Source organism: Antechinus flavipes, chromosome 2 (genome assembly GCF_016432865.1).
Source record: "Antechinus flavipes isolate AdamAnt ecotype Samford, QLD, Australia chromosome 2, AdamAnt_v2, whole genome shotgun sequence".
NCBI classification, from domain to species: Eukaryota; Metazoa; Chordata; class Mammalia; order Dasyuromorphia; family Dasyuridae; genus Antechinus; species Antechinus flavipes.
The window spans coordinates 502,625,032-502,640,690 of NC_067399.1; the positions used below are offsets into that span (position 1 = coordinate 502,625,032).

At 36.3% G+C, this 15,659-nt stretch overlaps 1 protein-coding gene across 4 annotated transcripts in view; it reads left to right on the forward strand.

Annotated features, from left to right (window-relative positions):
- The first annotated feature begins 944 nt into the window (after positions 1 to 944).
- Positions 945 to 15,659, forward strand: part of NUP214 (nucleoporin 214) — a 115,570-nt gene continuing 100,855 nt past the window's right edge. For 3 of the 4 annotated variants that reach the window (XM_051980212.1, XM_051980213.1, XM_051980215.1), the window contains exons 1-9: positions 945 to 1,069; positions 6,242 to 6,437; positions 7,102 to 7,250; positions 7,886 to 8,084; positions 8,703 to 8,773; positions 8,977 to 9,040; positions 9,522 to 9,625; positions 12,567 to 12,707; positions 14,592 to 14,698. In XM_051980212.1, coding sequence (XP_051836172.1) covers positions 1,025 to 1,069; positions 6,242 to 6,437; positions 7,102 to 7,250; positions 7,886 to 8,084; positions 8,703 to 8,773; positions 8,977 to 9,040; positions 9,522 to 9,625; positions 12,567 to 12,707; positions 14,592 to 14,698 — 1,076 coding nt within the window. In that variant the 5' untranslated portion in view covers positions 945 to 1,024. The remainder of the gene's footprint in view (positions 1,070 to 6,241; positions 6,438 to 7,101; positions 7,251 to 7,885; positions 8,085 to 8,702; positions 8,774 to 8,976; positions 9,041 to 9,521; positions 9,626 to 12,566; positions 12,708 to 14,591; positions 14,699 to 15,659) is intronic. The other variant, XM_051980214.1, reaches the window with a different exon arrangement.

Here is a 15,659-nt window from a genome sequence, read left to right on the forward strand (position 1 = left end):
AGGCCACGGGGCCTTGGCAGTGCCTGCTTTCACAAACAATGCTGGCTGTCATATATCTGTGGGTCAGTAATGACAAAGATTCTGATTTAATACCAAACCATTCTTCAACTCCACCTCCTTAGTTCTACCTCTGAATCGTAAAATTAGCATATCAGTGACATGAAGCACTTGATCTCTCCATCTTTTGCCTATAAATTTATTTCTTGCTCCTAATTCTTTGCTAAATTCTTTTGGAACTTAGCCCCCTTCAATTGGCGTTACAAAGACAATAAATGTTGTCCCTTGAGTTGAATATGAGTTCAAGCCTGCAAATTCTTTTTGAGACTGGTCTGCGACCCCAACCTTTTGGGGTTTCCTAAACCTTACCATTTGCAGAGACCTTTCCTCATCAATTAAAGTTTAAAAATATATATAGTTTATTTTGTTAAATGTTTCCCAATTATATATAAACATATAACATTTGTGATTTTTGAAAAATTGAATTCGAATTTCCTGCCACTCCCCACTCTTTGGGAAGGCAAGCAAAACGATCGCGATTATCCATATGAAGTCATAGCTGTAAAATTAAAAGTCGAACTAGAATCTCAGAAGCTGTCAACCCTGATCCAAAAAGTCCTTAAAATTCTAGAGGAGATGACTACCAGTTACGAAGAAAGTCTGGTCAAAATCGAATTAAAAAATAGATTGAAGGGCCACTTCCCTTTCCTAGGGTAGACCAATGAGAAGAGGCAGTTGATAGTAAGCGCGAGCCCGACTGACCAATTAAAAAGCTGCAGTTCTCAGCCCGCTTGTGCTAGATGGGCCAATGGAAAGCAGCAGCTCACCGCGGGCTCGCGTCGGACCGGCCTCTTTTCCACCTTTCTAGAAGACTGTTTCTCATGGGAGTGACGTAGTTTGCGTGCGCCGGATATGTCGGCCCCGAGAGCGCGCCGCTGAGCTCAGGGGAGGGAAGTTAACCTCGCTGCCGCTCCGGCTCCTCGGGGGCGGCGGCTCCTCGGTCTCCCGCTAATAGGGAGACTGCACCATGGGAGACGAGATGGATGCGCTGATACCCGAACGAGAGATGAAGGTCAGATGCAGTGCTGCCTGGGCCGGGAGGGGACAGAATAGGTCCTGTCGGGATAGGCCACGCCGCGCCAGGCCTGGCCGGGTTAGGAGGCGTCTCTCAGGCCCTGCGTTGCCTTGGAGAGAGAGCCTAGGCGCTTGAAGAGCCCGCATCCTGTGCCTCCGGCCTCGAATTTATCGAGCCACACCGGGTGCGGGAGTTTAGAGCTTACGGAGCCCAAGAGAATGGGAATTCAAAGACCTCGTTTTCAGATTCAGTTTCTTGGATGTTTCCCCCTAGGTTTAATACTTCCTATCCTCTTGTCTCCCTTCATCTAGGGATCCTAGACTTAGAGATAAAAGGGACCCGAGGGACAGATTGTCTTGGCTGGCCCGCCCTCTACACCCATTTTACAGATGAGGAAACTGAGGCTTAAATCATATGCCCACGATCATAACTGGTGGAGCCCAAATTTTCTGACTGCAGGTCCATTCATTGCCCTTTTAATATAAGTAAGCCCAAAACCCAGTCCATTCCCACACCACCAGAAAAAGTGCACGGAGAAAGAAAATCTTAGCATCTGCACCTTTATTACCTAGCTGTTTAACCAGAACAACTATATGAGAAAGGTAAAAAAGGGATGGATTTCCAAAAGCAAAGAAATGGTTTTTTTTTTTGTTTGTTTGTTTGTTTTTTAGCATATATGAGGGACATGAATCAAAATACTTGTTTGAAGTGTGCAAAGTCAGAGAGAAATAAATGAAACTATTCCTTGGCCTTAAGTTTTATATTTGGAGAGAGGAACCCAAAGTAGAAATGGTAGAAGAAATCGGGAATCATGGGAAAACAAATGACTGGAGGGCACCATCTTCAGCTATAAAGGTCCATACAGGCATACATGAACCTCAGTGAACAAACCACCACTTATCTATGCTACGTCCTTTTTTGTAGGGACCCCAAATCTTAATTTTTCTTTTGTGAATCTAGACTAATCTTATCATTTCTCAAAGCCCCAGTTTTTTCATCTGTAAAACGGAGGGGAATGGATTAAGTTATTTCTGACGTTTCTCATTCCCTCCCCCTCCCCCCCCCCCCCCCCAATACTGACATTCAGTAATTCTTGGTTCAGTGGAATTCCTTGATGAAATTTATCTCTTGGGCCAGATATATCTGAGGGGAATGTTCCAAGGATATTTAGATTGAAAGGTTATTGTGATGGGAAGTGCACCATCCTGGGTGTCACAAAACCCAGATTCTAGTTACTGATTTGTTTCTAAATCAGGATGGGTTGTCATGGGGAAATGTGCTCAGCTGTGTCTCTGAAACCATGAATTTTCAGTCATTGTTCACTAAAATCATGGTGTGATCCTAGGCTTCTCTCTTTCCTTATCTGGGCTTCATTTTTTTGTTTGTTTAAAATTAAGGAGCAGAGCTAGATTGTCCCTAAAATCTTTTTCATTCTATGGTTTATAGCTGTTATCCTGGATGGATTTAGCCATTGAAGCAACAGTGAATGAAATAGATGTCTTGGACAGAGTTAGGTCATTGTTGTGTTGAAAAATAGATTGAATTGAGAGTGAAGAGATCTGAGCCCTACTTGAATCCAGAAGTATGCAAGTTTCTCAAGGACTGGGGATATCTTTTGCTTTTTTATTTATCTCAAGCACTTAGCCCAGTACCTGGCTAATAACAGACTCTTAATGAGTGATTATTGACTAACTTGTAGATTGCCAGTGACTCATTGTATAATCTTGGCAAGTAATTTCCCCCTTAGGGACTTAGTTTTCATATTTGAAAAATGAAACTAGATGGCTTTGAAGGACTCTTTCAGCTCAAAAAACAAACAAATATGGATAGTGATTCTTCATGCTAAGGGATAGACTTGCTTAAGGAGCCCGTTTACATAATTGATTCACCTATTGTTTGGCTATTGGGTAACTATAATTTCAGAGGTCCAAAAATAATCTATTTCTGTTCCGATTTTTTTTTTTTTCCCCTCCCTCCCTTCCCCCCCCCCCCCCCAAGATGGCAAGCAGTCCTTTATATGTTGGATATGTTGCAGTATATCCTAGATACAATATATGTTTGCAGAACCGAACAGTTCTCTTGTTGCGTAGGGAGAATTGGATTCAGAAGGTAAAAATAACTCGGGAAGAAAATCAAAAATCAAATAGTTCACATTCGTTTCCCAGTGTTCTTTCTTTGGGTGTAGCTGCTTTTGTCCGTCATTTATCAATTGAAACTCAGGTCTCTTTGTCAAAGAAATCCACTTCCATCAAAATATGTCCTCATACAATATCGTTGTCGAAGTGTATAATGATCTCCTGGTTCTGCTCATTTCACTTAGCATCAGTTCATGTAGGTCTCTCCAAGCCTCTCTGTATTCATCCTGCTGGTCATTTCTTACAGAACAATAATATTCCATAACATTCATATACCACAATTTACCCAGCCATTCTCCAATTGATGGGCATCCATTCATTTTCCAGTTTCTAGCCACTACAAACAGGGCTGCTACAAACATTTTGGCACATACAGGTCCCTTTCCCTTCTTTAGTATTTCTTTGGGATATAAGCCCAATAGAAACACTGCTGGATCAAAGGATATGCACATTTTGATAATTTTTTGGCATAATTCCAGATTGCTCTCCAGAATGGTTGGATTCGTTCACAACTCCACCAACAATGCATTAGTGTCCCAGTTTTCCCGCATCCCCTCCAACATTCATCATTATTTTTTCTGTCATCTTAGCCAATCTGACAGGTGTGTAGTGGTATCTCAGAGTTGTCTTAATTTGCATTTCTCTGATCAATAATGATTTGGAACACTCTTTCATATGAGTGGTAATAGTTTCAATCTCATCCTCTGAAAATTGTCTGTTCATATCCTTTGACCATTTATCAATTGGAGAATGGCTTGATTTCTTATAAATTTGAGTCAGTTCTCTATATATATTTTGGAAATGAGGCCTTTATCAGAACCTTTAACTGTGAAAATGTTTTCCCAGTTTGTTGCTTCCCTTCTAATCTTGTTTGCATTAGTTTTATTTGTACAAAGGCTTTTTAATTTGATGTAATCGAAATTTTCTATTCTGTGATCAGTAATGGTCTCTAGTTCATCTTTGGTCACAAATTTCTTTCTCCTCCACAAGTCTGAGAGATAAACTATTCTATGTTCCTCTAATTTATTTATAATCTCGTTCTTTATGCCTAGTTCATAGACCCATTTTGATCTTATCTTGGTATATGGTGTTAAGTGTGGGTCCATGCCTAATTTCTGCCATACTAATTTCCAGTTATCCCAGCAGTTTTTATCAAATAATGAATTCTTTTCCAGAAGTTAGGGGCTTTGGGTTTGTCAAACACTAGATTGCTATAATTGACTATTCTGTCTTGTGAGCCTAGCCTTTTCCACTGATCCACTAATCTATTTCTTAGCCAATACCAAATGGTTTTGGTGACTGCTGCTTTATAATATAATTTTAGATCAGGTACAGCTAGGCCACCTTCATTTGATTTTTTTTTCATTAATTCCCTTGAGATTCTCGACTTTTTATTGTTCCATATGAATTTTGTTGTTATTTTTTCTAGATCAATAAAATATTTTCTTGGAAGTCTGATTGGTATAGCACTAATAAATAGATTAGTTTAGGGAGTATTGTCATCTTTATTATGTTCGCTCGGCCGATCCAAGAGCACTTAATATTTTTCCAATTATTTAAGTCTGACTTTATTTGTGTGGAGACTTTTTTATAATTTTGCTCATATAATTCCTGACTTTCCTTTGGTAGATAGATTCCCAAATATTTTATGGTATCCACAGTTATTCTGAATGGAATTTCTCTTTGTATCTCTTGCTGTTGGGTTTTGTTGGTGATGTATAAAAATGCTGAGGATTTATGGGGATTTATTTTGTAGCCAGCTACTTTGCTAAAATTATGAATTATTTCCAATAGCTTTTTGGTAGAATCTCTGGGGTTCTCTAGGTATACCATCATATCATCTGCAAGTCCAAAAATAATCTAGATTAATTTAGAGAGTGGTGACCTCAGAAATAGCAGTTACAAACTCAGAAAGGGTCATGGGCGGTTTCATTGGTCCATTATGCTACTTTGATCCCCCTCAAAACACAGACCCACTGTAAAATTTCAAGGAAGTGTGATCTGCTTGGAATCAATGTATAATAGTAATAGATAATTACTATTTTAAAGTTGATAGGACATTGACATCACATTTTCGCTTCACAGCAACACTGGGGAATAGGTACTATAGCTGTTATGGTCCCCATTTGACAAATTTGGAAACTGAGAATTAGAGAAATTAAATGATTTGCCTGTGGCCACATAACTATTAAGTGTTAGAGGCAGGATTTTTAATCCTTATCCTTCTGACTCCAAGTTCATCTTTCTGTATCTGCAAAACAGAAAACATTATTATCCCCTTATATAAAAGCACACATAAAATGGCTTATTCTGTTTAAGACCTTTAGCTAGGTGCTGAAAATACAGAGAATAACATAGACATGTTCCTCATGGAGCTTACATGTATACATATAAATAGAATTCAAGAGAGACCAAGATGGGTCAAAAGATATTTTGATGTGCTAAAATTTCATTATTGTGAATATTTCTTGAAATAAGTTACTTAGAATTTTTCTCGGTTAGTGTTTTTTGAGTATATGTTATGTATATAGACTTTGTGCTTTGTGGGAATATAATAATAATAATTCACAAGTTACAAAGTATTTTCTTCACAACACCCCTATTAAACAAGTTTTATTTTCCTCTTTTTACAGATGAGGAAACTAGAGCTCAGAGGAAAAGTGACATTCGAATAGTTTCAGATACTAAGTGTCAGAGCTGGAATTCAGCTGGAAAGTCTTCTTATATCAAGTGTTGAGTTCATTCTATCATGTTATTGGGAGAAAAATAGAAGGCACTATCCTTAATCAGAAGGAATTTACAGTGTTCTCATTGAGGAGGTAGAATATATATTCATGTAAAATTAGGGAATAAGATTGTATATAATGTATGATAAAGATAGTGAGTGGGAGAAAACCAGGCTGAGCTGAATTTGACAGGGAAGGAGTAGGAAATATTATGTCAAAATTTTCTTTGTAACTGTATTTGACCTAAGTAAGCAATATTTCTTATCATTTAAACTACTGAATTACTCTCTTTTTATTCTTTATGACAGGATTTTCAGTTTAGGGCACTGAAGAAAGTTCGAGTCTTTGATGCCCCTGAAGAGCTGTCCAAAGACCGTTGCAGTATGCTTGCTGTGTCTAATAAGTATGGTTTGGTGTTTGCTGGAGGAGCCACTGGGTTTCGCGTTTTCCCTACCAAAAATCTTCTTATTCAGAATCGACCTGGGGAAGATCCTAATAAAATTGGTTTGTACAATTGCATAAACTTTTATTAAACTCTTACTATGTAAAGAACATTTTAACAAGTTATTGATTTCTGTAAGATAGAAGAGAGAACTATAGCAAAGCACTAATGAAGGAGTCTTTTTCTCAAAGAAAATCTCTGATATGGTCACTGAAGACTAATTTTAAGCATATTACTCTCATAGCTATCATTGAAGTGCTGGAGACAATCCATGTGGCTCTTTCTTTTAAGGTATCTGGTCATCTTTTCAAGCACAAAGAAGAGAAAATTCTACTTTATTCTTTTATATTTTTGTTTGGCTTATGACTTGATTGTATAATGTCTGGGAGGAGTTTTATTAAATCAAATTTTAATTGGTTTAATAGTACTCTTGTTAAGGAGAATGTAGGCAAATTACTACTAATAATAGAATTATTGTGTCACTGGGGTCATAAACAACAATTGCTTTCCAAAGTTCCTTTCAGGAGGCTATTCCTTTTATATTGGCGTGCCTGACCGGGTTACAGAAGAACCAAAACTTAATGATGTTTAATCGTGTCTTAATATTAAGAATATGTCTGGGAATCTTTTATGTAGAAAAATTCTTAACAAAGCACTAGATTAAAAGATGGTTGTGTCTGTGCTTAAAAAATGATGACTTTTGTTTCTTGTCTTTTTTTCTAATAGTTGAGAAAGTTCCAAATATATTTATCCCTATGAAATTTCCTGTATACCACTTGGCTTTGAGCTGTGATAATCTGACACTCTCTGTGTGTATGGTGTCCAGTGAATTTGGCCTCATTGCTTTTTTTGATGTTCGTACATTCTCAAATGAGGTAAGGGGCTTGTTAGCTGATCTTGGAATCTTCATTTAGCATGAAAATCCAGTTTCTGGTGTTGAACACTTCTGAAGCAGATGCCTGCAGTCTTGCTTGCAGAACAATAATAGTATTTATCCACTCCTGAATCATAGAACTGAGAACTAGAAGAGATGATCTGCTACAGCTACCTCTTCTGAGGTGGGGCATCATTGTTTTTACCCATGAGACCCCAGAAGGGAACTTGCCAATAGTTGCACAGGTGGTAGGATCCTCAGATTTAGGTCAGATGCATGCTTCTTACTATATAGCTTTTTTGCTTTCCCGGCATGTGTGTTCTTCGGCAAATATTTTCATCTCCAGCTGCTATCCGAGTATTTTCCTTTTGCCTTCAGTATTGTCAGTTACTTGGAGTATGTTGAGCTAAAAGTTAACAATTTTAGCATCTTGCCTTAAGCTTTGCCATAATAACTTATTTCCCCTCTCTGGGCCTTAGTTTCTCAATCTATAAAATGAGTGGATAAGACCAAAAAATCACTAAGAAGCTTTCTAAAATTCTTTAATTCTATCAGATGGGTAGTCTGCAGTTGAGAGGAACTAGCATAGACTGATTTTGTCTGAAGGATATGGTGCTTCTGTGCATGTTTTAAAAGGCTAAACAGCAGAAACGCCCATTTGCTTATCATAAACTGACGAAAGATGCTGGTGGTGTGGTTGTCGATATGAAGTGGAATCCTACTGTCCCCACCATGGCAGCAGTTTGTCTGGCTGATGGAAGTATCGCAGTTTTACAAGTCACAGATGCGGTGAAAGTATCCGCAAGCCTTCCACCATCTGTGGCTGTAACATCTGGTAAGTAATAAAAACTTTGACCCTACAATGTATAGTTATGTAACTCTTTTTAAAAATTAATTTCTAGTAGTAAAATATGACATTAATATCTGAAAAGAGAGATAGTATTCTTCTTTGAAGCAAAAGAGTATAAATAATTTTGGAGAATACTTAATTTTTCTGAGGGGAAAAAATGTTTTCAAATTGCTTGCCAATTCTCAATTTGGTTTTGAGAATAATTTAATACTTCTTGTCCTAAAATAAGTGTACTGTGGTATATTCTTTTGCTTCTTCTAAGGAAGAGTACTGAAAATAATAGTGACAAATTGAACATTTTTATGATACTTATAGGACTGCTTAACTGAGGTAGAAGGCCTTAATCCCTCTGGCAGGTCTTGCTTAAAAAGCACTCTTAGCCCTCAAATGATTGGGGCAAAGAGGTCATACAATTTGGTTGCATCCTACACATGTTCTCAGCATTTTTAACTATATTTAATAAATTAAAAAACAAGCAGCCCTCTTCTTTGGATTAGCTAATAAAGTAATAACAAATGGTGATTATGTAAACTATCTTGTCATTGATCTCAATTGTTAATCCACCTTTTAAAAGTGCTCTGTCAAATTTTCTTCTTTCCTCAGTATGTTGGAGTCCTAAAGGAAAGCAGCTTGCTGTAGGAAAACATAATGGAACTGTGATCCAATATCTCCCTGTAAGTTGTCTGCCTTCTCATAATCCTTGTGTGTGTGAAATTCATTTAAGTCATTCCTGCTTATCTTTGCCCTCTTGGCGACTCAAGATGGGTAAAATCAATATGAGACAATATGGCATTAATTTCTTTGTTTCTGGGGAGGACCAATTGGAACTTGGCCTAAGTAGTGTTGATTATTTAAAACAAGGTCTTTTGTTTTTCAGACATTGCAGGAGAAAAAAGTAATTCCTTGCCCTCCATTTTATGAAGCAGATCATCCTGTAAGAGGTAAACTCTCTTAGGTCTAAAACAGTCTGCTTTTTAAAAAAAATTGAAATGACTCCAATGAGTTGTTTGTTTTAAAAGTATATTAACATTAGCCAGGATTTATCACAAAATTCCCAAATTACATGCTCTATTTTATCATTGATAGAATAATTGAATACATTTTAGCTTCAACATAGGAAAGTACTTTTTGATGAATTGTCCTGGGAGATTCTTTATATACATGTCAATTTTTCCTGAAAATGTCCGTTTTTTTTTAAGTTCCCAGAAAAATTAGTTACTATTTTGGCCAGAACTGGGCTTCCCAGTTTCTGTTAAATGTGCACAGTCAATGAAATCTTCTTTAAGTTCTTAAAAGAGTTACTTGATTTCATATATTTAGATGTTAATTTCATTATATCTACTTGTTAAATCAACCACAAACAAATCATTGCTTCATCTGTTATTTTTAATGATAAATTCATTAAGGTATATCCCTTTTCAGTTCTCGATGTGCTGTGGATTGGTACATATGTCTTCTCAATAGTGTATGCAGCAGCAGATGGGACCTTGGAAACTTCCCCAGATGTGGTGATGACTGTACTACCTGTATGTATACTAATTTATATGCCCTACTTAAGAACTTGATAGCATTAATTTAGGTGTACTTTGAACAGATTATTCTTGTTTGAATATTTTTTTTTCCTTTAGAATGTTTTATGTACTTTTACTTTGGATTTTAAGGAAAGGAGTACCCAAGTCCCAGTCATGTGTCTTGTATTCTCCCCCTTAAAAAATTAAATTTTTTAAAAAGTCAGCTCAGTAAGCATTATGTAAAATAATGATGAAAATTCATTTTAGAGACTTTGAACCATGAATCCAACAAACAAGCTTATATAGCTCACTGTGGTTAGTGTTTTATTTATATTGTCCTATTTAAAACTGGCTGAATTAATTTAGTTGTGAATTGAAATTCCTATATTTAAGAAATTGACTTGTTAAAGTTCTGTGTATTTGCCTTTTGTTTTTCGCTTAAGCTAATCTACTAAAAACTAAGAATATTTGTGGTTCACTCATTATTTGAAAATAAATAAAAAGAGCACTAAGTGTTTAGTTTTAGAGACCTAAATTCTTTGATCTTTCTGTTGGTCTATGAAGACACTGATATTGACATTCCCTTAAATGGTGCGGATCATGACTGTCACTCAGGTCTTCTTATTGTGTTCTGTTCTTGTCCTTGTCCTACTGTAAATCTTCCCTAGGGATTATTCAAGTACTGGTGGGAGGCTTTTGGGGTGGGAAAAGGGAGGGGGAAATAAGCATTTACATAGGGCCTACTTATGTTTCAGACATCACGCTAAGCATTTTACAAATGTGATCTCTTTAGATCTGTCGTGATTGAAATAATGGTAAACTGAGGCAACAGAGTTCTAAGCACGATCAATTTATTAGCAAAGCTAGCATTTGCCAATAAATGGGGTCCAAGGCTCCTCAGTAACCAAGGATGCATCTGAGAGTCAAGACAGCTCTTTTATAGTCATACAGGGGAACCCAAAAATAGATGGTGACATCAATTTAGCATAACAGAGGTGCATCTCATTTTTGGTAGTTCAGTGCCAAGGTCACTAACCACAAGATACATAAATTTATTACAAGGTAGGCTAACATCCTCTGGAAAGTCCAGTGGTGGGCAATATCTGAGAGAGAACAAGGAGCTTGTGGTAACATGTTACTGATTTCTGATAGATTAGGATATAGATTAGAATTTTGTGACTGGAGAATCCTTTGGAGGGGAACTTAGTGGGGGGAGGATAGCCAAATTGGGAGCTCATAGCTGTAAGTTTAAGGAGTTCAGAGAGCTCAAATTCACATGATAATGGAGAGTAACTAATATATAACAACTTGAACATTAATACATACTAAACTAATTAAGCCTTAATAAAATAGAGGAGATTATCCATTTTCAATTACACAGATCTTTGGACTCTCCTTGGATACTAATGGAACACATAGGCTGTGTACCTATGTTGTCCTTTGGTTATCTCTCACCTCCTTTTCCAGACATACTTCTCTCCAAGAATATCTTTTATATTGCTTTTCTCATGTAGCCTACTCTTGCTTACCATGCCCTTTCATTGACTTATAACTTTAATTCTTTTGAGACTTTGGGATTTTATGACTCAGTTCCTTATAGCATCACTGAAGAATTTTGCTGTTAACAAGATGGATTTTATTTCAAGTAGAAGCTTGGAATATTTAAAAGCACTGCATGGTTTCCCAAAAGCAATTCAGCCTTCCTGCCTCCTGATGTTCAATTTATTGTTTATTCACATTGTCTGTCCAAGATATATACTGATAGATCAGTTCTACAGGTTGCCCGTCTCATTACATATCCCTATCTGGGCAATGGGCAATGGGCATTCTTTAAATCCCTATTTTTTTTGTTATGGGTAGTTAAGCTGACATTTTTTGATTAATGGTAGTTCTTTTTAAGGAGCCTCTTCAGTATTTCAGGTCTTGATGTCACCAGCACAAAGCAGAACACTTGAAAGACCTTACTATTCATTTTTTTGTTCAGTCATTTTTCAGACATATCCGATTTTTCACAACCCCAATTGGGGTTTTCTTGGCAAAGATACTGGAGAGGTTTGCCATTTCCTTCTCCATTTTACACATGAGGAAACTGAGGCAAATGGAATTAAGTGACTTGCCCGGGGTCACACATTAGGTGTCTGAGGCTGGATTTAAATTCAGGAAGATGAGTACTCTATCCACTGCATCCCTTTCCCCCCCCCCCCCCCCAGCTGCCATTATTATTTATAGAAAATCCATAGGGTTATACATTGAGAGCTGAAAAGGATGTTAGAAGTCCAAACCCTTCGTTTTATAGTTGGGGGTTAAGTGAATTGCCCTGGGTCATAGAACTAGTGTCGTAAGTTAGGATTCAAACCCAGGTCTCCCTAATTTTAAGCCTTGTGCTCTCTCTACTACACTACTGTGCCTGTCTCCAGTTGGATTCTGCCCTGGACATCCCTCTGACAGTGACAAACATCTCTGGTGACCATTTCTTCCCATTTTTACTTGATATTAATAATTGGAAGTTCAAACAAAAACAAAGTGATTTGTTATTTACATTTTTTCAAAACACATATTCTAAAGATGGGAAGATCTCTTGGAGTAGAGCTATAAAGGCAGTTAATTTTGTTCTACTGAATTTTAAATTAAATTAAATCTACTTTTTTATAGCTTAATAAATGCAGTACAATTTTTTATTTTCTGTACTTGTATGACTATAAAGATGTGGTCTTGTCTTGAATGTCTTTTTGAAGACTTTCCTGTTCCTTTCTTATATCTTTAAGCAAAGATACTCTCAGTACATGTGTAGAGTATTCTTATCAAAATTTTCTAGGGATGGGAAAGTAGGCAATGGGTCTTGATAACCCCTTTTTTAGAGGTAGAGATGAAATTAAAGACTGATTTAAAAAAATAAGTTTTACTGCCACCTTTTGTTTTTATATCACAATCTTTTCCTAATATATGCCCTTTGCAGGTCCCACTTAGTATCAAACCCTTCCTTATAACAAAGAAAAAAATAGTTAAGCAAAAACAACCAGTAGAGTTGGCCACCTCTGACAGTAGGTGCAACATTCTGCCTCTGTGGTTCTCCATCTCTTTGCCAAAAGGGAAGAAGGTATATTTTCTTTTCTGTACTCTGGGACCAAGATTGGTCATTACAGTTACTTATAGTTCTTACTTTCCATGATCTTTTCATTTATGTTATTGTATTTATTGTGTATAATTTTCCTCATTCTGAATACTTCAGCCTATATTAGTTTGTGAATCTTCCTGTGTTTTTTTTTAATTTCCCTTATTTGTCATCTCTAACTATACCGTAATGTTGTGACATTTACATATCACATTTCATTGAGCTATTCTCTCCCACTTTGTTTCCATTTCTTTATTGCCACAAAAATCCTGCTTTGAATATTTATGTATACATGAGACTTTTCATCTTTTCTTATATAATTTCATTTTCCACAATGGTTGGGGACTGTGTGTGTGTGTGTGTGTGTGTGTGTGTGTGTGTGTGTGTATGTGTGTGGCGTTTTTTTTTTTTTAAGTACTTGGCATTTCTCCATCTTTTTGATATCTTCCGAATCAAATCACTTAGTGCCATCAAAATTGTGTTACCTCTAGTATGGTCTTCCTCTGGGTGTATTTAGTCTAATGCAGTTGTTCTTCCCATCTTTGTTTTCTTTATTTCCATTTCTATTTCCTTATGCAGGATGTTGAAAGTTGTAATGTTAGAGTCCATCCATCATTGATGGAGAAAAGAATTAGTTGTAGTAATTATTACAGGTCTTTTCCATTTTTGCTCTGTTGTGCTCCACTTTCATTTTTAAATGCTTTCGGAAATATCTGGCTTAATTGGCTCTTTTGTTAGGTTTTCTATAAATTTGTTTTTACCTGGACAGCTTCTTACCATATTGTGAACAACATTACTCAAAATCTTCTCAGTAAGGTTTTATAACCAAGTGTATATTTTAAGCTGCTGCTGCAGTTGGCTGCCATATCTTTCCATTTGGCAAGGAGATCAAGTGTTTGTTGGCTGAGCCAGTTTTAGTCTCCTTATTGTGAGCATTGATTTAGACTGGCAAAGTTCCTTAGGAAATGGTGATACCTGTGTCAAAGTCTATCCTTTTATCCATTTAACCCCTTTTTGACGTCAACTGCTTATTAAAAATAGCCGGATTGGAATTAAGTCGTTTGCAGTCCAGATCTCCCTTTATTCTTCTTTGGCAGTGATTTTGATCTTTGTTCTAACAAATCATTGGTCTGACTACATCTATAACTGATTTTGAAATAACTCCTGCATAAGTAACCATTCATTTCCTTTCCATTAGAATAGATTCAGTTTCATTTTTTTGTGATGTTCTTCAGTGTTTGCCGTGTCTAACATTTTCAGTATCTCTTCTTGAAGAAAGTATTCATAATCTGTAGGCAAGAAACTTTGATATAGTCTGGGGGGGTACCTTTGGCGTCTTTTATTTCTACTTTTAAATCATATAGATCAAGGGTTCTTAACCTTGGGTCTGTAAATTTTTTTGGTGGGGTTGAGGGGGAGGCAGTTGGGGTTAAGTGACTTGCCCAGGGTCACACAGCTAGTATATGTCTGAGGCAGGATTTGAACTCAAGTCCTCCTACCTGGTGCTCTATCCACTGCGCCACTTAGCAGCCCCTTGTAAACTTATTTTAAAAAATATTTTGATAACTTTCAGTATAATTGACTTCCTTTGTAATCTTATATATTTTATTTATTGCCATTTTTTAAAATTCTGAGATGGGTTCTCTTGATTACAACAGGCTGCCCAAAGGTTCAATGATAAAGAAAAAAAAAGTAAAGAACCTCTGGATTAGATCAATTTCTGAACCAGCCTGAACATTTCATGATTTCTTAAAAGTTTAAAGTTATTTATATTAATTGGAAATGTATTTTTTGGGGACACTGAACAATGTAGATTTGGAGAGGAGGGGCATATTAGTTGTTCATTTTTTTCTTCTTCCATGTTTATAGAAAAAAGAAGATAAGCACCCTGAGATATTTGTGAATTTCATGGAGCCATGCTATGGCAGCTGCACTGAAAGACAGCATCATTACTATCTTAATTATATTGAGGAATGGTAAGTATAAAACTCAGGAAAGAGATTATCCTTTTCTCACTACCAGGTCAGAAATCATATTGTTAGGTATATTTTTGGTAATCTTTTTGTAAATGGGAAAAAGAGAAGCTAAATACTGTTGATAGCTTTGTCTATTGCTAAATAAAAAGCTATAGTGACTCTTGCTTTAACATTCTGTCATGCCCAGATAGCATAAATACACAATTTTTAAACATATAACTTAGTTCCAGTGGTTGTTTATAGGGGAATTGGCATATGAGAAACACTTCTAAATTCTCCTGAGCACAAATGAAATTGGAGCTTAAAAAGTTCACTAAGCAGTGCTTCTGCTTATATGGCAGAATGAGATAATGTTTGTAAAGTGCTAATACAGCACAGTGCTTGGCAATATAGTAGGCGCTTAATATATGCTTGTTACCTCTCTCTTGTATAACTAGTAAGGGAATACATGTTTAATGATTTCTTACTGCTTGCAAACTTCACTTCAAGCACTTCCCTGACATCATTACATTATGTTTTGAGATAGGTCAAATAAAAATTTTTATCCTTATTTTTTACAAATGAGGCACATAAAGCTCAGAGACATTAAATTTCTTGCTTGGAGTTTGGATGGAGACTTTGAACCCAGATATTTTCTGAATCTAAATCCAGTGTTCTTTTGTAGTTTGTTATATCTTTGCTTTTTTATAAAATATTATTACTGTTATTTGTTATTGTTGCATCTTTTTCTTGACAAGACGTGGTACAATTGGCTGCCTTTTTTTTTTTTTTTTTTTTTGGCTATATTTCTTGACCCAGTAAGTGAAACATTGGTTGTAAAGTTCTTTTTTTTTTCTGCAGTTGTGATGGGCCATATCACTTTCTCTTTAACTATTGAATAGAGGAATTATATTTTCTATAGTGACATAATGATGTATTTAAGGAAAAGCTTTTTCATATATGTCACAAGTTCAAATCATAT